At 47.2% G+C, this 26,196-nt stretch overlaps 1 protein-coding gene across 1 annotated transcript in view; it reads left to right on the top strand.

Annotated features, from left to right (window-relative positions):
- Positions 1-937: 937 nt before the first annotated feature.
- POU2F3 (POU class 2 homeobox 3) overlaps positions 938-26,196 on the top strand; it is a 64,326-nt gene continuing 39,067 nt past the window's right edge. The window contains exons 1-2 of the mRNA XM_053269926.1: positions 938-950; positions 21,848-21,882. Of these exons, the coding sequence (XP_053125901.1) occupies positions 941-950; positions 21,848-21,882 (45 nt within the window). The 5' untranslated portion in view covers positions 938-940. The remainder of the gene's footprint in view (positions 951-21,847; positions 21,883-26,196) is intronic.

The following is a 26,196-nucleotide window of genomic DNA, read 5'->3' as shown; positions in this document are numbered from 1 at the left end:
AGGTGTATTTAAATGCCCCAGTTTTCATCCTGTACCTGGTTTGATACCTGGGCTCTCTGAATGAGAAGAGCTATTGGGACACACTGTGTGTGTGTGTGTGTGTGTGTGTGTGTGTGTGTGTGTGTGTCTCCACATTCAATCTTGGCTAACTCTGGTGAAGATTTGGGGACTCCGAATCGTGGTGGCAGGCGTCGCACTCAATTTCAGGGTAAATGGTTTCAAACGCTAGCCCAGAATCAGCTGTGGTTAATGCTATGGAATGAGGCTTGCTTGTTCTGTTTGGCAAAGTTTGCAGAGGCCCTGCTAACTGAGCAAAGAGGCACCTTTTAAAGCGGCAATGATCTTATATTTAGCAGGGGGAGAGCAACTGGCCCTCTCCGGCATATAATAGATACTTCTAGTCCTATGCTTCTCAGTGTGGCTTAAGTGTTTTATTAACTCTGCACAGCATATTGAAATATCATCTGAACTTCTTAGAGTGGGTCAAGAAAGCTGCCTTCCCAAAGGGGAACCGTGGCCAATGTTAGGATTAAGAATGGAGGAGTTCACCTCCTGGGTTCTTCTCCAGCTAGAGGAGAAGTCAAGGATTTCCTTTTTCAAACTCCTGTCTTGGTCTTCCAACCATCCGGAATTATGATCTGGGAAATGTATGAAGGAGAAGGCTGAGAGGTGAATTGAGATGAAAGGCAGAGAGAAGGGAAGGAATGCCAATGCCTGGGTTTATGAATATTCTACAGGTGGGATGTGTAGGAATTGGGAATTTGAAAGTCTGATAGCCTATGGTAATGAGGCGCTCATTGATGCTGCTAAGTGGAAGACACATGTGGGCTGGAGACGGTGCCTGTCCTTTTTATTGAAATCAGTTTGTCTCTCATTTTCAGACCTCAAGATGAGTGGCGATGTGGCTGACTCCACAGAAGCCCAGAATGAAGGCAGCCACATGGAAGCCGGTAAGGTGGTTCTCCTTCTCCTTCTCCTTTCTCCTTCTCCTTCTCCTTCTCCTTCAAAGTGAGGGCTACTAGTACTGCACCAGATACCCTGCTTTGGTCTTTGCTGTGACAGCAGATAAGGAGGATCGTGTCAACCCAAACACACAGGGAGAGACGGGAGAAGGTTGCTTTGGCCTTGAATTAAACTTTCCATTTGGATCACTTCACCTGAGCACGGTTTGACATTTTCTGCTAACAGTTGTGGATTTGACAAACCCAGAAGGTTTAGGGCGAATGCATAGATTCCCATTTTTAAAAACAATGTACCTGATTTATTGACTTTGCATTGCTATACATTATTGCCAAGTATTTACTTATTTTGTTTGAATATTTGACACCCACTTTTCAGACACCCCTTGAGAGTGGCAAACATGAATATGAAACAATAACACAAGAATCAATTGAATGTAATACAAAATACTTCTAAAAACAAACAAGCAAAGCAGCAGAAAGGAAAGATACATTAAAACAGACAATAAAAGTGAATGGATCAAAAAGGCCTTGATAAATAAAATGAAGTTCAACAGATGCTCAAAAACCATTAAACACAGTACTAGGAAGCGCGTCCCAAAGGTAGGACTGGACACCCAGTAGAAAAAGCCCTCTAAACATTCAGTAAAGTAAAGTAAAGTGTGCCGTCAAGTTGATTTTGACTCCTGGCAACCACAGAACCCTGTGGTTTTCTTTTTGGTAGAATACAGAGGGGTTTACCATTGCCTCCTCCCGCACAGTATGAGATGATGCCTTTCAGCATCTTCCTATATCGCTGCTGCCCGATATAGTACCAGTGAGGATTTGAACCGGCAACCTTCTGCTTGTTAGTCAAGCATTTCCCCACTGCAGTGTGGCGGGAATCAAACTACCTCTAACAAACTACAAGTATATGTGAGCATCCCCCCACCTAATTATATCCCACCTTTATGAAGAAGTCATAAAGCCCCTTAATATTACAGGGAAACTTGGCCAGTTTATAAGGAAGCTACAGAAGTTGCCACTTTCTAGGAAAGGCAGGATTTTCCCCACATTGCCCAAGCCAAAAATTACCCATGTAGGTTTTTGGTGGAATGATTTTGCTGCTTGCAATATTACCGTCCTAATTACTAGAGACAGAGGCAAGGTGAGCTCATCCTGACACATGTTTTTAAAAGTGTGCTAATAAGGCTCAAATTAGTCCTTCTTTTAGCTCATGAAAACGGAATCTGGGGAAACCCTCTCGGGTTATAAAGTTCAAATGAGTTTTCATTGCAGGATTGTTTCCTCCAGTAGGTATGAATGATATTTTCCAAAGAGCTCGGAGGGCCAATTTAATTTTTTAAAAAACCCTCCCAGAACCCAGAAGTGCCGTCAGCCTGGCACCCAGCTCCTCTGCGATCTAAAAGGGTTGCTATCCATCTAGTACCACACAGTTTAACTGCACCTCCAAGCAATGATTTCGCTTCTCTTGTCGGCGATCTGACTTGAAAAGAAGGCGAGCTAATCAAGAAGTCTTTCAAGCATGGGAAATGTTAGCTCAGTGTGCCCATCCACACTCCAGGACTGGTTCGCCATAAAATCTCATACTGCTTTTGTCGATGCTGGTATCAAACTTCAAAATGTCATAACTTGGACATAACTTGAGTACAATGGACGTTCTGTTAGCCTTAACTATGTCTGCAGAGCTTTTGCTGAATTTATTGCGGTTTTCTCCTGGTAGGTTTCAATGACCCATGCTACAGCAATACCAATTTTTTCTGTTCATGTGAGGACTGTAGGTTTATGGGATTAAACAATCTACATCCAAATTTATCATTTTATTTGTTTATTTATTTATCATATTTTATACCGCCTGATATGTAAATCTCTCTAGGTGGTGTACAGATGCCTTGCCAACATTAAAATCACAGGTTAGAATACATAAAACACAATAAAAACAATATAAAACAAATTATTAAAATTATTAAAGTTATTTAATTATTAAAGTTATTTAAAATTATTAAAATTATTAAAGCCAACATTAAAATCACAGGTTAGAATACATGAAACACAATAAAAACAATATAAAAGAAATTATTAAAATTATTAAAGTTCTAATGAAAAGCTTGAGAGAACAGGAAAGTCTTGAGGGTCTTCCTGAAAACAAACCGAGAAGGAGATGCTCTTATTTCAGCAGGGAGCATCTTCCAAAGCCCTGGGGCAGCCACAGAGAAGGCCAGGTCCTGGGTTGCCACCCAAAATGAGCCAGTGGCAACTGTAACCAGACCTCTCCAGAAGATCATAAAAGGTGGGAGGGCGGGAGGGTTCATGACAATGCATCTTATGCACCATGCAGCACCTTAATGATTTGCTAGTCCAACACACGCCATATAATGATACAGAGTCACCTCCATCCAGGATCCTCAGGCAATAAGCACACATTTGCAGTTGCCAGTTCATTTCTGGGGTTGCTTCCAGGTTCTAAATCAACTCTTTCAAGCCCTCAGGGAGGGACTTGAATCCTTGAAGGACCACCTTATCCCCACAAACCCGTCTTAATGCAAAGGTCCTCCATGGAGATCCCTTTTAGTGGCCCACTGATGGCTGAGGGATGGGTAGACACATGGCTTGGAGACTTTTCTGTGGTGGTGCAGGCTGTGGAACTCCTTGCTCCAGGATACTCAGCTGACTCTGTACTTTTTTGTATATAGATACCAGGTCAAGATGATGTGATTTCAGTGTGCCTGAATTTGGCCAGGGCAAGAATTATCACTAATGGGTCCCTTTATGTAGCTGTGTTCATTCCTTTTGATGATGATGATGATGATGATTAATAATTAATTTAAGCTTTTGGCTCATATCTTGTTATAAACAGGGCTGGATCCAGGTTTCAGAGGTCCCTTAGCAAATTGCCCTCCAGAAACTCCTTCTTCCTATATCATGGGCCCCAAAACACAGCTCCGCCACCAGAGGGGAGGCAAGCTGGTCTTGTGGTAGTGAGAATGAATTGTCCCCTTTGCTAAGCAGGGTTTGCCTTGGTTTGCATTTGGATGGGAGACTGCACATGAGGGCTGTAAGGTATTTCCCTTAGGGGATGAGGCCGTAGCTCCATAGTAGATCATCTGCTTTGCATGTGGAAGGTCCCAGGTTCAAACCCTCATGGCATCTCCAGGTAGGGTTGGGAAAGTCTCTCCAGCAAAAAAAGGGAGATGTCTAACATCAGCTGCTGTGATTGGTGGGCAGTATAAAGCCTCTGGATTGGCTGGGCCTCATATAAATATGAAGAGCTTGGCCTTCTGTTCTCGCCTTGTCAACAGAGCTGCACTTTCTACCAGCTGCACTCTGCTGTCAGGGATCCTTGCAGATCTGAATTCAAGCGTGGTGTAGTGGTTAGAGTGCTGGATTAGGACCGGGGAGACCCGGATTCAAATCCCCATTCAGCCATGAGACTTGTTGGGTGACTCTGGGCCAGTCATTTCCCTCTCAGCCTAGCCTACTTCACAGGGTTGTTGTGAAAGAGAAACTTAAGTATGTAGTACACCGCTCTGGGATCCTTGGAGGAAGAGCGGGATATAAAATGTAAAAGGAAAGAAAGAAAGAAAGAAAGAAAGAAAGAAAGAAAGAAAGAAAGAAAGAAAGAAAGACAGACGGCTGTCCATGATTTGGGAGTGCTTTTGACATAGCAGAAGAGCTGGCTTTGTTCCACTGGTTGACAGAAAGCAGCTTCCTTCACTGAGGAGTCTCGTTTCCTATTTGTTTCCATGTTGTGGTTTTGTTTTCTTTTTAATCACTTCAGCCTGTCAATACAAGGCCATTTTTCTGGAACTTCCTGGGGGGAGAGTATTTCATCACCCCTTGTCGGTTGTTGAGAATTAAGCTTTCAGTGGCACATCTTTTGCTAATCATGTAAAATGCAAGCTCCAAGGAGTAAGAAATCATTAGCACTGTGGCTGAGCTGGAAGGAAGAATGCTTTCCTCTAACAATTGTATCCCCTGTAAAAAGCAGCCCCCTTTGGGATGAGCTTAAAATGGTGCAAAAGGAATTGCACATTCAGAAGTAGAGCAAGCAATGCCATGTGGAAACCATCGCCCTCCCACTGAATTTAGTATGTATGTATGTATTTATTAGATTTATATACTGCCCTTCCAGAATGGCTCAGGGCAGTTCACAGCATGATAAAAACAATTAAAACAAATTAACAATTATAATCGAACTATTAAAACACAATAAAACCAATAAAACAGCTAAAAGCCCTGAAAATCAGGGCAACAATTTAAAACATTTAAAACCCTGGAGGGCCAGGCCAAATAGGTAGGTTTTAAGGGCTCTCCTGAAGGACAGCAATGATCTCAGATTACGAATTCCTGCCTGGAGTGCATTCCACAGCCCGGGAGCAGCTACAGAGAAGGCCCGCCTCTGCGTCGCCACCAGACGAACCGGTGGCAACTGGAGACGGACCTCCTCAGATGATCTTAAGGTGCGGTGGGGATCATGTAAAAGAAGGCACTCTCTTAGATAAATCGGACCTAAGCCATTCAGGGCTTTAAAGGTAATAACCAGCACTTTGTATTTTGCCCAGAAATATATCGGCAGCCAGTGTAGCTGTTTCAAAACAGGCATAATATGGTCTCTCCGGGTTGCCCCAGAGACCAACCTGGCTGCCACATTCTGAACTAACTGAAGTTTCCGGACTACGTACAAAGGCAGCCCCACGTAGAGTGCATTGCAGTAGTCGAGCCGGGAGGTTATCAGCTGATGCACCATTGTTTTGAGGTCATCCTCTCCAAGGAATGGGAGCAGCTGTTGAATCAGCTAAATCTGATAGAAAGCACTCCTGGCCATGGCCTCCACCTGAGATACCAGGGTGAGGCCTAGGTCCAGGAATACTCCCAAGCTGCACACCTGCTCCTTTTGGGGGAGTGTAACCCCATCCAGCATAGGGCAATCTAACTCATCCCTCAGATTCTGAGCCCCCACAATGAGCACCTCCGTCTTGCTTGGATTCAGCTTCAATTTGTTCTCCCTCATCCAGCGCATTACTGCCTGTAGGCAGGCATTTAGAGAGTGAGTGCTATTTCCTGAAGATGAAAAGAAGAAGTAGATTTGAGTGTCATCAGCATACTGATAACACCCAGCACCAAATCTCCTGATGATCTCACCCAGCGGTTTCATGTAGATATTAAAAAGCATTGGTGACAGAATGGAGCCCTGGGGGACTCCATACAGCAGCTCCCGTTTTGAGGAGCAACTGTCACTAAGCTCCACCATCTGGAATCTACCCAAGAGATAGGAGCAGAACCACTGCAAAGCAGTGCAGAGAGAATTGGCCTCTCTTACCATTGTTCACGTTGTCATGTATCATATTTGCCCAAATGCAAGACGACTCTGAGTTTAAGACAAGCCCCTTAAAAAATAGAGGTTAGATATAGGTTATACCTATATAAGAAATGCCTATATAAGAAATATAGTTATACCTATATTTACCCAAAAGGAAGAGGACTTTGATTTTCAGAGGACTCCCTGATTTCTAACATCAAATAACTTGGGGGGAAATCTGGTCTTGGATTCAGGTAAATACAGAAGCAAGTTCTGATTGGCTAGATGATTGTGTCATGACATTGTGCCCAAGATATGATCCCCAGTAGACTTAGAGTGAGAGCAATGCCGTTTAGGAAACTTGGCCTTTATTCCCCTGCTAACTTGGCAAAGATTCACCCAAAGACGTATGGGCAGTGACAGAAAGGGAAGAGGGACCCCTTTCAGCCATGAAACTCACTGGGTCAGCTCAATCCATTCACTCATTTCCAGTCTAGACTACCTTACAGGGTTGTTGTGAGGACAGAATCGGAGGGGGCACTATGTATACTGCCGTGAGTTGCCTGAAAGACGCACGGGGCAAAAATTGAATTGAATTAATTAATTATTAAAATAACCATTCTTAAAATTAAATTAAGAATTGGGGGGCAGAGAGCCCTGCTTTTGCTATATCCCGTTGGGACTATTCTGCAGAGCCTCCAAGGATCTCCCAGTAGCTCCCAGTCCACCTCCTCCCCACCCCCACCGGCCCAATGGGCCCCCCTGCTCCGGCCCAGGCACGCCACCCACTCCCACTCCCCATGCCCCGAGCGAGCGGCACCCTTGCTGCAGGCTGGCTCCTGATGAGACGGAGCTGGCTCGGAGCACGGCTTCTGCGCTGACATACCCGCATTGGTTCAAAGCCCAATTTAATTAAATCCCAAGCCCTGGACACCCTCTTGAAATGGAGTCAAATCTGTCTTAGCACTAGCCACTTCCAGAGTTATTTCAGCAAGCGGAGAGCGAGCCAAGAAGGTTGGAAAATGCCAGTTCGACAGGCTTGGCGCTGGAGGGGCTGGGAGGTGGAGGTTGCGGCAGTCTCATTGGCTGCCAAATTGGCCCCCCAATCCCGGTTTGGATGAGCTGCAGCTTGCCGCTGGCTGCTGGGAGGCAGGTCTTGCCTTTCCTTGAGAGTCGCGATGCAAGCGCTCTCAGCCCATCGCTCCTCGGAGCAAAAGGCTTCACCGTGGGATGTGGTTGCTTTTTTAAAAAAGGAAACAGCCTCTGTGGGGGGAGATGCTCCGTGTGGCAAGAGGTCAGGTGTCTTCTAGGATCAAAAGACCCCACTCCAGTCCAGACATGCAGGGCTGGCCTGAGCATTTTGACTCTCCACCCCCCACACACACTTGCAAGCTGCTCACTCACCAGGACAAGAAAGAGTTTGAGAGAGAGAGAGAGAGAGAGAAGCAAGGCAAGGTGAGATTGGCTTTGCTTGCTTGCTCTCCCCACCCCCCACACTGCCCGCCAACTCCCACTCCAGGGAGGAGAGCAAATGAGCACTCCCAGCAAGTCAGACATGTCAGTGGTTGCTTGGAGAGAGAAAAGGACATATAGCACTGCCCCCATGCCCATCCTGGTACTGGTGCCTTTGGCCTGCCTAGCGATGGGCTGGCCCTGCAAAATGGCACAAGCCACAGGATGGGGAGGGAGCTGTCATGGCTATGACTGCCATGGAATCCCTCCTGACATTCAAACTGGAAGTGAATTCCAAAGCTCCCGCTTAGGTGAAATATTTTTCTGCGTTTTGAAGGAAGCAGGAAGTTCTGATCTGTGACAAAATGTCTCGGGTGAGGGCCCACACACGTTCCTAAAGGCAGTTCACACGATCAAAAATGGGGTAGGACCAGCATCCTACCTGGCTCCCGGGGACTGTACACACTCCTGATGATCAACCATGGGTGAGCAAACAACTAGGTCGGTGGAGCAGGGAGTGATTGTGTGTGAAGCAGGAGCTGGATGGGAATGGGCAATTGTCCCACAAATGAATACCGAATGCAGAGTTGAGACTTCCACGACGGCCAGTGGTGGCGTGATTAGGTAGTGATGTTGGGTATGAGAAGAACTGGGCTACTAAAAACCCAGGTGTTTGTCTGCAAAATGTTGGAGGCTGTCCAGTTGGGAATGGGGAGCTGGACTGTGAGGTCAATGGTGATTTGAGATTTGGGCTCACCAGAAGACCCTCTCTTTGCAGAAATGATCCCCTGCCAAAGATCCAGTTGCTAACTCAGAGGGCTCGCTTGCCTCCTTGCCTTTCTGTGTGTGGCCACAATTCTGGCGTTTCCAGTGCAATAAGGGTATTAAAAACCAGTTGGGAAGCCAAGGTGGCCCCTTGGAACTTGGAACCAAAGCCTCCACCATGTGGCTCCCGCGGTGCGTTAGATGTGTTTCTACCCTTCTGGAAGGCGGCGGCAACAGCAGGGAGTGGTGTTCCTGCAGACTGGGTGTTCTTACCTGCCTCCTTCTCCTCCTGTTTCTCTATCTCTCATAACCTGGTACAACCCTGCACCCAGTTCTCAGAAGCCTGGGAGTCTGGGAAATAGCTCCCAGCCATTCTTCCAAACATCTATTATTCCCCTCTATTAACCAAGGGGAGTCTACTCCATGGACCCCTGTGGATCTCTGAGTCTCGTTGGCCCCCTTCCATTACATGTGGCTGTGCTCCCCTCTTTTTCTATGTTTTAATTTCAGCTCGGGGAGACCCTGACGATCAAGCCCCTCCCTATCTGATATGCCCAAACGAGTAGGTTGGGACACGTTATCTCTGTTTGTTTGCAGCAAGCTCTGCCTCTCTCTGCCTCAATCACAACAACAACCTTACAGCAAGCCGAGCAGCACTCCTTTGATAGGCAGCATGGTGCTGGAGTGAGGGGAAAGCAAGGCCAGGCCTTTCCCAACAAAAACATAAAACAGGCTACGAGGAAGCACTTCAAACACACCTGTTTGTAACCGAACGGCTGCAGGACTGGGAAACTCTGCCATCCCCACCTTCCATACTGGGTGAGTGGGGAGCTGTTGGCATCCTACAAAGCACTAGATTTGGACAGATGCACAGCTCAGGCACAGATCCACAGACTGGACACCCAGGGTCGCCAGAATAGGTGTTCTCAGTCTTTGTCCCCAGCTGTTGCTGGACTACAAATCCCATCATTGGGGAACCTGAACATCTCACAACTTCTGGGAAGGGACCCAAGGATGGAAACCTCTGCTCTAGAATTTAAATCTCTTAAGTGGATAATGGAAGCTTCTCGACAAGTACACATGCATGTAAATCGATGCACGTGAACACTAAGGCCCCATACAATGTGCAGCCCATCATTTCACACCTTGAAGCTGCAGAGCTCTGTTTTGAATGGTGGAACTGTGTTATTTTATTTTACTTTGGCTGAGTATACTTTCAGTGGAAACCAAAGACAGCGACAAAACACATCCTCCTGGCTTTTAAATGGGTGGATGGTGGGCAATTGCCATACAAACAAATACAATATCCAGAAGGCAGAGCAGAGCCTTCAACAGTGGTATAGGGGGATGCACTAGAAATTGACCACATCCGCACATAACGCAGAACCACAGTTGAATGGGCCAGAGGTTCTGTGAGCATTATGTCTGAAAGCGGGGAGATATGGTTTGGAGCAGTGACGAACCCGAGGTTTCAGATTTGGAACTCCAGTCTGAACCCTCGGGTTGTAATGAGTTTTGTTGCTGCAACCTGTGGTTCCAGGAATCCTGTAGTATGTCCGAATTCGGAACCGCAGGCTGCATTCCCCGGAAGCTCCTCCCTTAACTCCAGGCATGATTGACTGTGCAGGCTGTCTTTCATGCAAGAAGGAAACCCACATGGCCATCCCCCCTTCTTTTCTGCCATCTCGCTGACTGCAGAGAGGGGGCTCTCCATTACATCCAAATTGGATGGGAGAGTCAGGGGTGGGGGAGAGTGGAACCGCGGGTCCATTGGACCTGCAGCTCCACGTTATGTGTGAATGCAGCCACTGTAACCCGGGTGAGGGATGTCTGGGCACACTGCCTTGCTGTGAGACTTGAGCTGTGTAGGAATGATTGATTCCCAATGTATTAACTCAACTCTTGCTGTCACAGGGAAGACTCCTCATTTTAATCCATACTGCAGGGTAGGTAGCAAGGAGAAAACTAAAGTGTGCCTCTGGGCATCGGCAGAGTGCCTCCCTTTCCACTGTGAGAAACTTTGGACTCAAGCCACTGTTTTGGGTCCCAGCACGAAGAGGCCGCCTTAGATGTTGCACGGTTTCATTCCGTTTATTTATTTATTCTTTGTAGTGCATGCAAGGCAGGGGGACGTCAAGTTCTTCTCCCACAAGCCCCCTCCATGCTTCTTGGCCCCATCTCTCCCCCCCTTCCACACGCTTCACCCACAACTTGCTCTTCCAAAGTGCAGAACCCAAACAAACAAACAAAGCGAGAAAAGGGAGGCCTTCTACTAGTGGCGCAGCTGGTTGCTATGGCGATGAGATCCTGGAGGAGATTTGCATAGGGCTGCTGATTTCCATAGCAGAGCCCCGAGTCAGACCGGAGAGATTTCCATATCCCCCCCACACACACCTTTCCCCCCACCTGCTCCCTTGAAGTCAGTTGGGGTGGAGGCGTGAGGAGTGGGGGAGATTTGAATTTCAAATGAGGCTGATGACATCCTGGGATGGAAAAGGAGGACAAAACAGCCGGCCAGGTGGGGAGGGAGGGGGTGCTGTGGAGCAGGGGCTGCAATCGGAGATGTGTGTTTTTTAGAACTTCTTGGAATCTTTCTTCTGGATTAGACCCACCACCCGAGGCCCAGCGAAACCAGCGCTCTGCTTCCCACAGTGGTCAGATACAGTAGATGCCTCTGGGAAGCTCTGGAGCAGGCCACGGAGGCAACCCCCTCCCCAGTCCTCTGTCCTTGGGATCTTGTGCTCGGAGCTGTCTGCATCTGAACATGGAGGCTCCACTCTGAGTGGTCCAAATGGCCTGCTCCTTGAAACCCTACCAGAAGCTGGACAGCCTCCCCGTTTTCAAGCAAGCAGCCAGCACGATCCCAATCCAAAAGGTGCCACGTTGATCAGTAGACTCATATAGTGTTGTAGTGCCTTCATGCTTGATGGGAGTTCTGCCCATCCCCATTTTCCAGGCTGGCGTCACAACGAAGCAAGAGGGGCTAGCATGAAATCAGGACCATGTTTTGGGAAGAGGCTGTAGCTCAGTGCTGGAGGGACCAGAAAGAGGAGCCCATGTTCCATTTGCCCAGACTCTGTGCTTCTCCCCTTAAAAGGGTCTCAGGTACAACTTCTGGGAAGATCTCTGTCAGAATGCTGCTGCCAGTCTGTGCAGACAATACTGTGCCCGATGGACCAATGGTCTGACTCAGTAGAAGGCAGCTTCCTATGTTCACAAGGCCTTTGAAAATCAAAAATCCAGCCTTCTTCTCTATTGAGGATATGGCTTAAATGTTCTCTTGCAGAAGGTTGGTGTTTTTTTAATTGTCTCTTGCCTGCAGACCCAAAGTCCTTCTGGCTGTGGGGGAAAGCAGACAGGAAACACTTCAGTTGCATACTTTCCCAACTGAACAGTGGATAGGGACAGGCAGAAGGTAGCTCAGGATATCTGGATGGTTTGCAGTATATTCTGACTGCCAATCATTCAATGAGGTGCTTCACATGATTACTGTGAAGCGCCTCTATGAGGTCTGTGGGGAAAGCATCACAGAGCCAGTGGGGGCTGCAGGGATTGGGGGCTGCTTGGCCCCCGGAAATCCCAAGATGCCCACGCAAGTGCATGGGGCATTCAAGGGGGGGGGAGCCTGGGAGCTGCTTGCAGCCGCCCGATCAGGGTCTACTCGTGTGTCACTGCGCGCCCTGGTGACATATAAGCAATAAAAGGAGGTTAACGGAGCCGATTGGTAGAAAGCGGGCTAGGCTCCTTTAGCCCGCTTTCTACCTATTGTGGGGATAGCTTCAGAAGTTAGTAAAAGTCTGTGTGTGTGTGTGTGTGTGTGTGTGTGTGTGTGTGTGTGTGTGTGTGTGTAATGCTCAGCCATGGGTGGCTTTTGGCTGATTACTTCCCTCTCAGACTCAGACTCAGTGTTCCTCGCCTGGAGCTTTACTGCAGGTTTACTGTGAATTTGCCCCCATCGAATTTGCCCCCATTGAATTTGCCCCCAGGAAAAAAAACAAGAAGTGGGGGTTTTGAACCCATAAATCGGGCTACACTCTCATGCACAATGAAAAACCCGGACCCTGTATGAAGTGCTCCTCAATAGCTCACAAGGACTTTGGAGTGAATCTGGCCAATATGTGAACGCAGCCCCTCCAGAAGTGAGCTAAAAAAGCCTTGTCTGGAAATGCTCCTGAAAAATGCAAGCATGAACTGGTTGCCTTAGACCAGGTCTTTCTGCAGTTCTGCTGGCCTTTTTTGGAGTTGGGTGTTCAACTCCAAAAAATCACGGATCTATAGGAGTGCAGGTATGGACTTGTACTTATGTAAGAGGGTTATCTCTTTGAACGGCTCATGGGGTGGGGCAGATAATTGGCTCCACCCCACCGCCAAGCGACTATTTTGCACGTGGCTGCAGTTGTTGGACCACAGAGTTGCTCTCTCTGGAATCTAGTTTTGTTTTGCTTTAAGGAGATCCGACCACCCTGATATTCTTCCCCCTCCTGGTCTGAAGGTAAAAGTAGTTGCTCTGAGACTGAATCCCACAATTAAGTTGCCAGGTTGGTGCATGGAGATGCCCAATGTGTTTAGGGAGAATGTGGTTCTCCAGAATGTGGTTAGGGAGTGCCCCTCCTGCCCAGCTCCCACACATTCACGCTCCCCTCCTCCTGCCTTGATCTTAGCAAACCGGCTCCTACTCCTACTCCGAATATTTCTATGCCGCTTTTCAACAAAGGTTCCCAAAGCAGTTTACGTAGAGAAATAATCAATCAATCAATATGGCTCCCTGTCCCCAAAGGGATCACCATCGAAAAAGAAACATAAGACAGACACCAGAATCAGTCACTGGAGGGATGCTGTGCTGGGGACGGAGAGGGTCAGTTGCTCTCACCCTGCTCAGTCAAGAGAATCGCCACTTTATAAGGTGTCTCTTTGCTCAGTTAGCAACTGCCGATTGGGAGCACACAGGGTTCTTCGACCCTGGCTGGACGACGCTCCTCCGACCATGCACAGGCTCGTGTGAAGTGAACAGTCCTGGTTTCTCCACGCACCAAACGTAGCACAGAATCACATCAGCCTCTGCCAATTAACCCTCATTATTTAGGCAATGCTGTGGCACTAGTAGAGAGCTGTGCAGAATGCCGGGACACCCACAGCGCCCTGATCCTGTGCATGGAGCAGCAGCGTACCAAGTTGGGTCTGTAAGAAAACTCCTTGTTGACACCAAATACGGTGAGCACTGGGCCTGCAGTGTGAAACCCAAAGCATTCCTACCACACCGGGCACCACCGATAAACAATACTGCAGGGCCTTCATAAACAGATCCCACTCTGTCTTTTGATCCGTGTTTTTACAACGGGGAGAATAATTTTAAGTTACTTTTATCTGCCGCCTTAATAAAACCTGGTCTTCCCTGACAATGCAATTAAGAGGCATTACTCATTTGTTATGTCTTTGGCTCTGAGACAGTTTCAGCCTTGTGGAGCTGATGGGCGCATAGAGAGAGCTGGGTGGCATGCCGCATGCAGAGTCTTTCTTGCAGAAGAGGGGGGAGCAGGTGCACAGCTGTGGGGCGGGGGGGGGGGGCTGTTGCTATATACCTGCCAATCCCTGCTTTTGGCAGGGACATTTCAAAGCCTCATGATCTGCTAAGGCACAGCTCGAGAAAGCAAGGACATCCTGGACATCTTGGCGGAAACCTGAGGACATAGATGCCTTTTAAGTGCTCTAAGCACAGCCCTGCTGGATCAGGCCCATGGCCCATCTAGTCCAGCCTTCTCTTTCACACAGTGGCCCACCAAGCAGAATATCTCTCAGTAACAAAATGTTAGAGTTTCAGGGTATCTTTCAGCAACTTTCAGTCCTTAAGAGCGTAGAGGACATTAATTTAGCATGGTGAGTTGTGTAGAGTATTTTCTTTGGTGTCTGAGCCCATATTGCCTTTGAAATTCACTGCTTCTCATTATGCTACTGTATTTCCCAGGGGAAAAAAACCTGACTGGCTGGCATGATGAGCAAGGGTAATGGGGAAGCTAATCTACTGCAGCATCACAGTTGTGGACGCTGTGGAAACAGTGGTGCGGCTGGGGAGGACGCCAGTTGTGCTATCTGGGTTACTGTCGTTAGCTCCGTTCGCCACACAGGGCGTGCTGCCGGCATCTTCCCCAGCAACACCACAATACCCTCACACATCATGTTGGCCATTGGCAACAGGACATACCAGTGAAAGAGCTTCTTGATGCAATTAGCATGTGGAACTCAGCACCACAAGATGGGATCAGAAGGGTAGGTAGCTTGGAAAAGGGTTTAGAGCAAATTGTTTTGGGGGGAGGCCTATCAAAGTCTAGTGGTGGCTAAATGGAACCTCCATGGTCATGAGCAGTGTGCCTGAGTACAGGATGCTGGGGGCAGGCAGCTTGAAAGGGCAGTTGGCTTCATGCCCTGCTTGTGAGCTTTCCAGTTTGCCTGGCAAGTTTGGGAATCAAGATGCTGGACTGGAGGGACCCTTGGCTTCATCTAATGGCCCATTTCTCACATTGTTTTGTTATGAAAGGCAGAGGGGCTAAAGGGCTGGGTCCATTCCGTTGCTTTCCAATGTAGATTTTTCATGTACTCCCCATCCCAACAGGAGTGGATAGGTACAGATTTCCAGGAACTGGGGAACATTTGGGGCATTTTGGGTGCTCTCAATCTTGATCACTTTGCTCCCAGTCCTAAACTGTCAGTGTTGTCAATGTTCATCCTGGTAACAATGTGTGCAAAACCAATTTCTCGGCCGTTTTGTCTCTCGTGTATATGCTACATGTCTCTCAGTTATGGATTTATCCTTCTTTATGACACCTTAAATGGCATGAGGGTGCCATCAAAATAACTGGAGCAGCTGCGCTTAACATCTGCCAGGTCCCCTTCCTCCTCCTTCCCTGCCCATCCTCTTTCCCTCTTCCACTGAGTGGGGTTTAGTTGTCATTAAATGCACCATCTGTCTCACCCAGCCCCAGGGAGCATCATTCCTCCATCCCCCAGTGCAAAAATGCCTCTCTGCAGCTGAGCTCTCTTGCTATCCCAGCCTTCTCTCCGCAAGGTCTCTGCAGTTGGCTTCCAGGCTCAAAAGTAGCTCTCGACACACTCCCCTGCCTATCTCCACACACTTGTCATTCTTTTTAAGACATCTCCATCTTCCAGACAACTTTGCCAGCTGCTTCACACCACCCTGCACTCGGGGGAAAGCTTTGAGCAAGGTGGTGTTGTTGCGTCGCAAGAGGTACCTGCATTTCCCCCCAGTGGAACTCATACTTTTGGGAGGAGGGGGAAGATTTTGATTGGACAAATGATTGGACAAACAGCATGGGGCGAGGCTAAACAAACATCCCCCTCCCCTAGTACGGCTGCTCCAATCAAAAACAAAGATCCCAGCAGCTGCTTTAATGCTCAAAGAGAATCCTTGGGTAAGGGAGGAGAGCATGTCTTGTGGTAAGGTAATGTGTGCCATCAAGTCGATTTTGATATAGAAGAGGCCTTTACCCAGGTCCCCAGGTCATTTCCTTGATTAAAATGCTCTCCAGACTCCTGTGGTAGCATGCATGAATTGTCCCCTTTACTAAGCAGGGTTCATCTGGGTTTGCATTTGGATGGGCAAGGGCAACTACATGTGAGCATGCGCGGAGGCCATGTGCGTGCCAGCATCATGCACGGGCAGCTGGGGGAGAGTGCCACTGGCACACATAGTTAGCTGGGAGGATCGCCGCCAATTCAGGAAATGGCAGCAAGCTGTGGAGAAGCAGGTATGCACCTGCTCTCCTCCATTTTAAAAGGGTTAGGGATGTGTCCCGAATCGTGTGCCGAATCGTGATTCGTGCAAATCCCTATGCACAACCAGTATGTGGATGTTTTGAAATATTTGTAAATATAGACTTGAGCTCTTTGGATCTCTCCATTGCCCTATCCCCGTGGCACTGGCAGAATTAATTTCGCCATTTTTAATTTTATTTTTTGCATCGAGTAAGTGGTGGATAGGTCCCCCCACAACATGCTGTGCAGTTTAAGCTTATAAACATCCCAAAGGGGACCTGAATAGTTTTGGTTCTGACAAAGACAAAATACAAATTCTTCATGGGGTCTAACTCTGGCATGGCTTTGTCTGTACCCATGGGCACTGAGCTAAGTGTGAACAGGCAGAAAATCACCCTGGGATGCAAATGTTATCCACAGCCATCTGGTAGCCTGGAGCCAGGCAAGACTGGACATTTACCACAGCTTTCGGTCTGCTGAGCTCATGAAGCGGGTAAGGAAATGGGCAAAACTGCAGGTGCTTCTTTAGAAAGAATGTGGTTAGGAGCACTATTAGCTCATATGTTTCCCTCGGGAAATCTTAGCATAGGCTTGCAGGAGAGAAAAGGTTTACCCAGATCTCCAAAGATTTTCTTTCTTTCTTCAAAGGTGGTCCATATCTAACTTTTGGCCTAGGCTAGGATCTTGCCTGATCTGGGCTGGTTCTTGCCTGAGTAGGTGCACTGTCTGTATCTCTTGGTTGAGGTTCTTGCCTGAACAGCAAGGGGTTCTCATACTTAGGTCCCCCAGTGTGAGTAATCCAAGTTCCTCTCGAACCCAGACCTTGGTCAAGTGTACCCATTTCTTCTCCCCTAGCCAAAAAAGTGCTTCCTGAAGGCTCCACTGCTGTTCTCCACAGAGTCTTCAGCAAAGAATGTAAGACTCTTCTGCTGCAGTAACGCGGTCAGATTCCCAGTTCTGAGGATTTTCTCCCACTCTCTGCAGGCTTCCAAATGTCAGGGGATGTGACATCTAGGCAACAAAATACATGTGCACAAGCAAGGAACATGCATGGGTGTGTTTATGTTAGAGAGCAGAGCTGGTCTTGTGGTAGCAAGCATGGCTTGTCCCCTTAGCTAAGCAGGGTCTGCCCTGGTTGCATATGAATGAGAGACCACATGTGAGCACTGTGAGATATTCCCCTCAGGGGATGGAGCCGCTCTGGAAGAGCAGAAGGTTCGATGTTCCCTCCCTGTCAGTATCTCCAAGATAGGGCTGAGAGAGATTCCTGCCTGCTACCTTGGAGAAGCCGCTGCCAGTCTGTGTAAACAATACAGAGCTAGATAGACCAATGGTCTGGCTCAACATATGGCAGCTTCCTACCTATGTTCCTGTGTTCTATGTTCCTATGTCTATCACACAGTCTATGCATAATGTACCTCCTATTGTGTCATTCTGAATTTTCCTTTTAATGCATTTTAATGCTTTTCTGGGTCCCACACCAGCAAAATGTGTGGGACCCTTCCATACATTTGCCTGCCTGAGTCACATGCATGCCTCTCAGACAGCAATCAGCTGAGTTCTGAATGACAGTTGCACTATCACTGCCTGGATGCCTTTGCTTTTGGCACAGCTCAAGAGTGCAATCTTATTTCTTTATTTCATTCATGTATTGGATATATTGACACCCCACCTGACTGATAAGATCATTTCAAGGCGGCTGTCCAAATGATACTCATCTCTTTTGCATTTCAAACTGTTACCAGGTGCATTGTATCTCTTGGGAGTTTGCGCACAGTGGTGGCCACTACTTTTTCGGTTTAACATGCTTCCATTGTGTGACTGCAGGCATATCTGCATCTGTTTCATATCCATATGTTTGTTCTCCAGTCACCCCAGGTGTGTTCTGTCATCCCTTTTTAAAGGCTGATTCTCGGCCCATGGTTATCAACAAGAGCTTGTACCACAACGAGGGCAAGTGCTGATAGGACATTCTCTTGTGCAATTTCTCTTAAGATGAATGGAAGGAGGGCCGTTGTGGTGTTCTTGTGCATTCATTGTCATACATAGCTGGAGGCTGGCCCACAGCTCACCTGACTCGAGGGTTGCTTTCAGAATCTTGAAATTCTGGCTTAGACGCATTTCAGAATCCAGCCCACTGTTGTTTGCGAAAGCTGGCTCGTGTTTACAGAGTTGTTTTTAAACAAAAACCAAAATGCTTCCTACAGGATTGGCTGTGTGTTGTGTAAAAGACATCTGTAAATGCACCTGATCTTAATCTTGCAGCCTCCCAACTTTTCCCACCCTCCCCTCTCTCTTTCCACTTCCTCATCTTGTTTGTTCTGTGATTCCACTTGTTGCTTCTTGTCTGGCATCGATGAGGTGGGCAGAGGCAGAGGGCTCCACTCTCCATGCTGTTATGTCCACTGCTTTGTGCAATAAGCTTTGAAATATCTCTCCCCCACCCTTTCTCCTTCTCTCTCTTTCTTTCTCTGTCTTTTTCCTTCTCTCTCTTCCTTCTCTCTCTCTCTTTCTTTCTCTTTCTTTTTCCTTCTCTCTCTCTCTTTCTCTCTCTCTCTTTCCTGCTCTCTCTTCCTTCTTGGCCTCTGCTAGTAGCAGGGATCCCAGGAAAGGGACTCTGATGGTGATCTCAGCTGCCAGCACAGCTCAGGTAGTCCTTTGGGCAAACCATTACATCTCAGCCCAACCTACCTTGCAGGTTTGTTGCGGCAATCCGGGAGATAAGAATTGTGGAGTATTTCGTTCCCTGAAGTGTGCTGCGGAAGGGATAAACAATAATTATTTTGTCATATCCCAGTTGGAACAGCTGATTTCATGGGTGAGAAGGAAGTTTCCCACAAAGGCGGTAAAGAACTTGCCCTCCATCACAGCAAGGTGGAAGCCGGAGGGAGAATGGAAGGAAGTGCTGTAACTTTGCAAAGCCAAACGGTGCCGCTTCCTACATCTTCACAAGGCCTTGTGTTTTTAAAGCATGTATATCCCACCTTCCCTTTTTAATTTTTTTTTAAAAATTGCATACGGCCGTTTCCAAAATTAAATTAAAAATTTAAAGCATCATTCAAATGTAATAAAATGACTATAGTAGAAACCCAATAAAATTGGCAAAACACAGAAGACCGCATAAAAAGATTAAGAGAAAAACAGCCGCTTCTCAAAAATACCACTTGGGGTTGGCGTCCTTCGTGTTGGAGGACAAATTGCAGTCAAGAAGGAAACTTCCTTTGGAAAGGAAGTTGTATGCCTGTGGGTCAGTGCTCTCCCCACTCATTAATGGCAATGGGCTAGGAGAATGCCAACGTGTGACTGGTCAAAAGGTCCTTGAGGGCGAGCAGGAAAAGGATCAAAGTCTGATTCCTAAGGAAATGATATTAGGTCATCAGCTCTTAAGCACAAAACCAGCCAGATATCAAAATACGCTCATGATTACAACATATCACAGGGCATTTACACAGGCACATTTCAATGTCTCACCTATGACAGTCCTTGAGGGAATATTTTTAAAATATCCATTTGCCAAACGTTTTTACCCTTGTGGAGATGGAGCTCCTGCAACAGCAGATCATGTACTATTATACTGTAGCTCTGATAAGGGCATGCATGACATTCATAAAACTTCATTTTTAATAATTTTTTCCAGGCCATTTGGATGAATTTTATGTGCATCATTTCAGATCAAGATGATTTGATAGATGGTTGCCCGGTTCTGCCTGATAGCCAGTAGAATTCGTCATGAAATGATATCTATCTGATTGTATAAGAATTAAGTTTAATATGATAGTACCATTCTTTTAGTGTAGAATTGTTGGGTAAGGTTCCCCTCCCTCCCTCCCTCCCTCTCCTCCCTTCCTTTTCCTCCATTATAAGTATTGATATTTGTATTGTATTTACTATTTTATCATATGTGTATCTTATCCATACACTTCTTGAGTATTACTACTACTTCTACTGGTCAGTGACTACAATGAAAATTCTGGTTCTGGTTCAAAAACACCACTATACCTGATCTCAAGCTCATGGTCCATTAAAATCCCAGGCAAACCACATGGTTTTAAGGTGGCACCTAAAATTTTGCACAGTAGGCAGCAGGTGAAACTTTCTGGGCAGGGTGTGCCACAGTCCGGGCACTGCCACAGAAAAAGACACTGGTCATCACCCACTAAACCGCTGAAGGTCAGGGGCCCTGAAGAAAAGCCCCCAATATGAACTCCAATATGAGCTGGTAGGTTCCTATGGTGGCCAAGAAGTCATTAGGTTGCCTGGGTTCTAAGATGTAAAAGGCTTACAAGGTCAACACTATCAGCAATTAATTAATTAATTAATTAATTAATTAAATTTCTATAACTTACCTTTTACCATTAAAATATACTTGTGGCAGCACATAGTCAAATACCATAAACAACAAAATGCATATATCAATTAAGCAGGGCCATGTAAAAAATTATGATATACAACACCCTTCCTCTAAGGAGCTTGGACTGGTATGTATGGGTCTTAGGGACATAGGAACATAAGGAGTTGCCATATACTGAGTCAGACCATTGGTCTATCTAGCTCAATGTTGTCTTCACAGACTGGCAGCAGCGGCTTCTCTAAGGTTGCAGACAGGAATCTCTCTCAGCCCTATCTTGGAGATACTGCCAGGGAGGGAACTTGGAACCTTCTGCTCTTCCCAGAGTGGTTCCATTATCCCCTGAGGGGAATCTCTTCCAGTGCTCACACTTCTAGTCTCCCATTCTTATGCAACCAGGACAGACCCTGCTTAGCTAAGGGGACAAGTCATACTTGCTACCAGAAGACCAAGTCTTGCCTCCTACTCCATTTTTATCCTTTTGGTGGAAGGAGAGGGAAAAGAAGAAAAGGCCAGGAGAGGAGGAGGGATTTCCACCCATAGAGTTGGGCTAGAGTGGTACTGCTCATAGAGTTGGGCTGGCTAGAGTGGTGCTAGAGGTTCAGTGCAGTTGCCAACCGCGGAGAGGTGAGTGAGTGAGGAGGTAGGCTCCAGATCTGCCATTCTCCCAAATTTGTTGCCCAAAGCAACTCACTTCCACCTGCTGCCTGCCTGGTGTAGGGGAAGAATGGCAATTCAGTCCCCAAATAGCAGAGCAAAACCATTTTGGTGAGAAAGCAGCCAAGCAAGAGGTCTAGAGACAGTTCTTTAAGTCTGAAGAACAACAAGGGTTTATTTAGAAATTACAAAAGGATAGGAAAGCTGAGCTTAAGGCTGAAAGGAGAGAGAGAGACTAAACAAACAGCCATCTCTGGAGAGAAAAAACTGAGACTAACACTGGAAGAACAAAGTGAGGGGGAGTCCCGCACTTTTATCCATGACCCTAAATCCCCCCAGTGGTCACTATGAGACATTGCATCTGAGAGCTGATACTGCCATGGTCCTAGCTCCTGGGAGGGTCAGCACTATCAGGAAGGTTCTTCTGTATGGAAGAAGCAATTCCTGAACTGCCCCAGCCCTTCAAAAACATATCTTCAACGGAGCACAGAAATAGGTTGTCAACCAGTGAAACTGAAGGAGGATAGGTTTGAGTATGAAGTATTGTCTAAAACTACCACCTTGATTAAGTGTTTGGTCTTCTGTGTGTTTTTTTCATAGGAAATGAACGCAATGGTATGGATTTCAACAGACAGGTAATACCCATGATCTTCATTTCCAATGTGTTTTGCTCGTCGATGTCATATGCCTTTGTTGTTTTGATGTGACCAACTAGGGCCCTTTTCCCCTGCCTGCCAATCGCAGGGTAAGATTGATTCAGGGCTGGTTCTGACATGCAAGTGCAGTTCTTGATCACTCATCACTTGATTATGCAACATGATGGGTTGAGTCTCAGCCAAACATATGAACTTTTCACGTGACCAGTTCTCAAGGCTCGGATGGCTCCCATCCACAGCTAAGAAAGCACCAACCAGTCAGCAAGCCTCTGATTGCCTGATTATGTGAAGTGGCTATTGTGGTTCTTATGCCATGCAGAGAGTTTGGGTCCAGGGATGCAACCAGCTGAATCCCATGGTAGAACATTTCCAGGACTGTACTAATTCAGTTCATGTGTGGAGGAATTACTCTGTCTGGGGAAAATAATTCCAACTATTATGCAACCATGGACAAATGGGACCATAGCTCAGTGGCGGAACATATGCTTTGCATGCAGGAGGTCCCAGGTTCAATCCCTGGCAGCATCTCCAGGTAGGGCTGGGAAAGACTCCAACCTGAAACCCTGGAGAGTTGCTGCTAGTCAGAGTGGACAATACTGTGCTAGATGGACCAGTGGTCTGACTTGGTATAAGGAAGCTTTGTATATAAGTGATTTACTGCAGTGACCATAATATGGCAGCTACATTTGAAAGAGAATTCGGAAACAGAAGAAGGGTATTTATGGGTCAGACCAAAGGTCCATCTAGCCTTCATTCTGCTTCCCCCACTGACCAGCCAGATACCTCCAAGGACCCCCATCAACAAATCTTGACGGCAATCATGCCCTCTTGTTGTTGCTCATCTGCAAAGGGTGTTTAGTGCTTCTGAACATGGAGGCTCCATATAGCCATCATGACTAATAGTTATGCAATATCTACCCAAAGCTGAAGACTGGATGCAGCCTTGTTACAGACAGTGGGAGGTTCTCTCACAAGGTACAGAATCTACTGGATCACTTTGCAGGTTAAGCCTTATCACCCACCCCACCTGCACCCCAAGTTGCCATTGGAAACAGAGACTCTCCACCCACAGAACACCAGCCCAGATTTCCTTTGCTATGTCTGGAGGGAAAACAGTATTGATTCCAATCTCAAGTTTTTCCACCTGAGCATCTTCCAAGATGTGAGTGAGTTCACCAGACAGGAGCCTGGGTGAGAGTCATCATCAATGAAGCTTTTGTTAATTTCTCCAGTGTGCCCATCTCGACATGTATTAATGTGTTGACTCATGCACGTCTTGGAGATAAGCAATTGTTTGTTAGTGAACACACCTGCAGTGGCCGTGACGCCTTTGACAGATGTTCTTAGCAAGAAGGTATCTGCAGCAGATGCTTTCGATAAGATGGGGAGCTCCGTCTCACATCATGGAGACATTGCCAGGTTGGACCGTCCCTGGCGCCAGTGGGGAGAATTGAACATTTGAAATAATGTGAGGAAATATCCTCTTGGTATGAGGTAGGGTGGGTGAAGGACAAAAGGCCTCAGCCCATCTAGGAAATCTATCACTAGGGTGAAAATGAAAATGGTACCTTCTTAGTTCCTTGATCACGGTGGAATCCTAGCTATGAATTAAGACTGAGCCGGAAATTCTCCTTTAAGACTGTTCGGCTCGAATTTGAGTGGCAAAGTCAGAGGGGTGAAGCGGGACCAGAAGAGCCTCTCCCAAACAACCTATTTTCTCTCCCACTTGTGTAGCAGGGTGGCTCCCCTCTGGCCAGTTGGAGGTAGCCATTTTTTTTAATTTCCCAGAAGTACACGGCATTTTGTTCATAAGAACTTATGTGGGAGCAGGCAAATGTTCATCAGGCGCAGCATTCTGTTTCCCACACTGGACAACCAGATGCATCACGGAAACCGACAAAGTGTGAAGGCAATACTTCTCTCCCAATGGGGCTCAGCATTCTCAGGAGAAGTCTGGGAAATATGAAAATGGTGGCCACCAGCCAGTAGCTGTCAGGATGAGTGCTGTTGCAAATAAGACTACCTGTTTTGCTCCCATGACCCCCAAATGACTGAAATCCTCCCTCTGTGTTGCCGACTGTGAATGGGGTAGCACCTTGGAAGGGCATTGCTGGTCAGCCCTACTAAGAAAAGAAAACATGCTGCCCATACCAGGCACAATTATGTACAGCGTGGAAAAAGTGAATACAGAGAAGCTTTCCCTGCCTCTCTTGAAAAACTTGGACTTGGTGACATCAAATGAACCTGTCTGGCAGGAGATGCAAGACAGATGCGAAGAAAACCCTTTTCCCCAAATGCACATTTACCTTCCGCAATTCACCGCTGTGAGATGAGGCAGAACCACAACCACTGTGGACTATAAAAGGGCATTAAATTGATGGAGAAGAGCTTTGGTTATTAGTTATGATGGCTGTGTGGAACCTCCATGTTTAGAGGCAGTCTACCTTTGGATACCAGTTGCAGGGCACCAACAGTGGGAGAGGACTATTTCCCTCATGCTGCTGCTTCTGAACTTCCTGAAGGCCTCAAGCTACCCATTGTGTGAGAGGCATGAAGTTGAATTCTTCTTTGTAAGGCCTGGGAGTCCCCATCAACCTTACGCATGGCTCCCTGACCTGTGTGAAGCTTCATCCAAAGCTGAATGCTCTGCTATGGTACCCCTGGCACCATGTGGAGGTGACCCTTCCCACTGTGCAGTTCTGTGCTTTGCCCAGTGCTGGGGAGGGGGGCATGGGGGGAGGGTTCCTTGAAGGGAAATGGAGCCCTCTGGGGCCCCTGTGCCATCTGGTAATCGTGCACAGCATTCTTGGAAGTGTAGCCCTTCCCAGTGCTTTCCCCATAGAGTTCCTAAGAGAGGACTCTTGTCTCTCTTCAAGGGTCCTTCCAGCACTGGGAAAAGTGCAGGACTGTGCAGAGGACAGCATGGTGGGAAATGGATCTCACATTGAAGGTTCTTTGTGAAGATCACTGTCCTAGATAGATGTTGGGTTTGCTCCTTCAGAACTTGTCTTATCTTCTTTATGGTTTAGACTTAGACCCACGTAGAGAAGGCTGGGCTTCTCGCACGACCTATCGCTTGCTATCTGGTGTCTGGGTGACTCCTAAAGACTTGTCTTGCTTTTCTTTGGTATGGTTGTTTTTTTCCTGGTTGGGGTTGGCATGGAGAATAATTATCCGCCTGCCACACCTCAGACTCAAGGCCTGCTACTGGGGAGAGAGCCCAAGCTATTTTAATTCCTGGAGGAGAGCCCTCAAAGACACCCCCAGCAGAGGTTACAAACGCAATCAAGAGTCAGTGCCCCTTTAATAGTATCCCAGCATTCGTGGTGGGACATCTTTTTGTGCAGGCGACACCTCCGGGAGGAAAGGTCCTAAACCACGACACCTTTCCTCCTACATTGCAGGAATGATTTGTCATGGGAGGGCTGGTTTCCATCATGGTGTTTCCTGCAAAGGAAGTGAAGGGTGAGGCTGGGCCTGAGATCATCTTGCTTCTGGAAGCAAAGAGAAGGAAGTTGTGTGTGTGTGTTGTCAGTTCTGGACACCATGCAGGAGGGTAGATGTCTCATTTTTACAGAGGTGGAGTTATAACTGGATGGATGGGTTCAAAATGCCCTGCTAACTGGGCAAAGAGGCACCTTTTACCGTGGTGATTCTCTTTATTTAGCAGGGGGAGAGTAACTGGCCCTCTCCACCCCCAGCACAGCATCCCTCCATTGATTATTGCTGGTGTCTATCTTGTGTTTCTCTTTAGATTGTGAGCCCTTTGGGGACAGGGAGCCATCTTATTTGTTATTTCTCTTTGTAAACCGCCCTGAGCCATTTTTGGAAGGGCGGTATAGAAATTGAATTATTATCATCATCATCATCATCATCATCATCATTATTATTATTATTATTATTATTATTATTATTATTAAAATACCCAAGTCGCCCAGTTCCTGAGAGCCTCCTGCCTTTCCCCTCACCTCTCTCCCTGAGCTCCAGCCAGCCTAATTCTCCAGCCCACTTTGTTGTCTACTAGATATTTCTCTCGTTCTCTCCAAGAGGTCACCCAGCCAACAATGAAGCCAACAGGGAAATGAAGCCCGGAGGGCCACACTGGCCCTTCAGGTGCTGGCCACACCCCCTGCATGTGATATCACACGCAAGGGGCCAATAGGCAGAGGGGTGAACACCAGCTAGGTATGTGCCCAAATCAAGCTACCACAGCCCAATCATTTCAGTGGTGGTGGTGGGGGGGTAAGCAGTAGCTTTAGATGGAGGCATGCAGGTCTGACCTGCTCCTTTGCT

The sequence above is a fragment of the Hemicordylus capensis genome, chromosome 8, assembly GCF_027244095.1.
Source record: "Hemicordylus capensis ecotype Gifberg chromosome 8, rHemCap1.1.pri, whole genome shotgun sequence".
In the NCBI taxonomy this organism is placed as follows: Eukaryota; Metazoa; Chordata; class Lepidosauria; order Squamata; family Cordylidae; genus Hemicordylus; species Hemicordylus capensis.
This window is presented reverse-complemented; position numbering and strand designations above follow the sequence as displayed.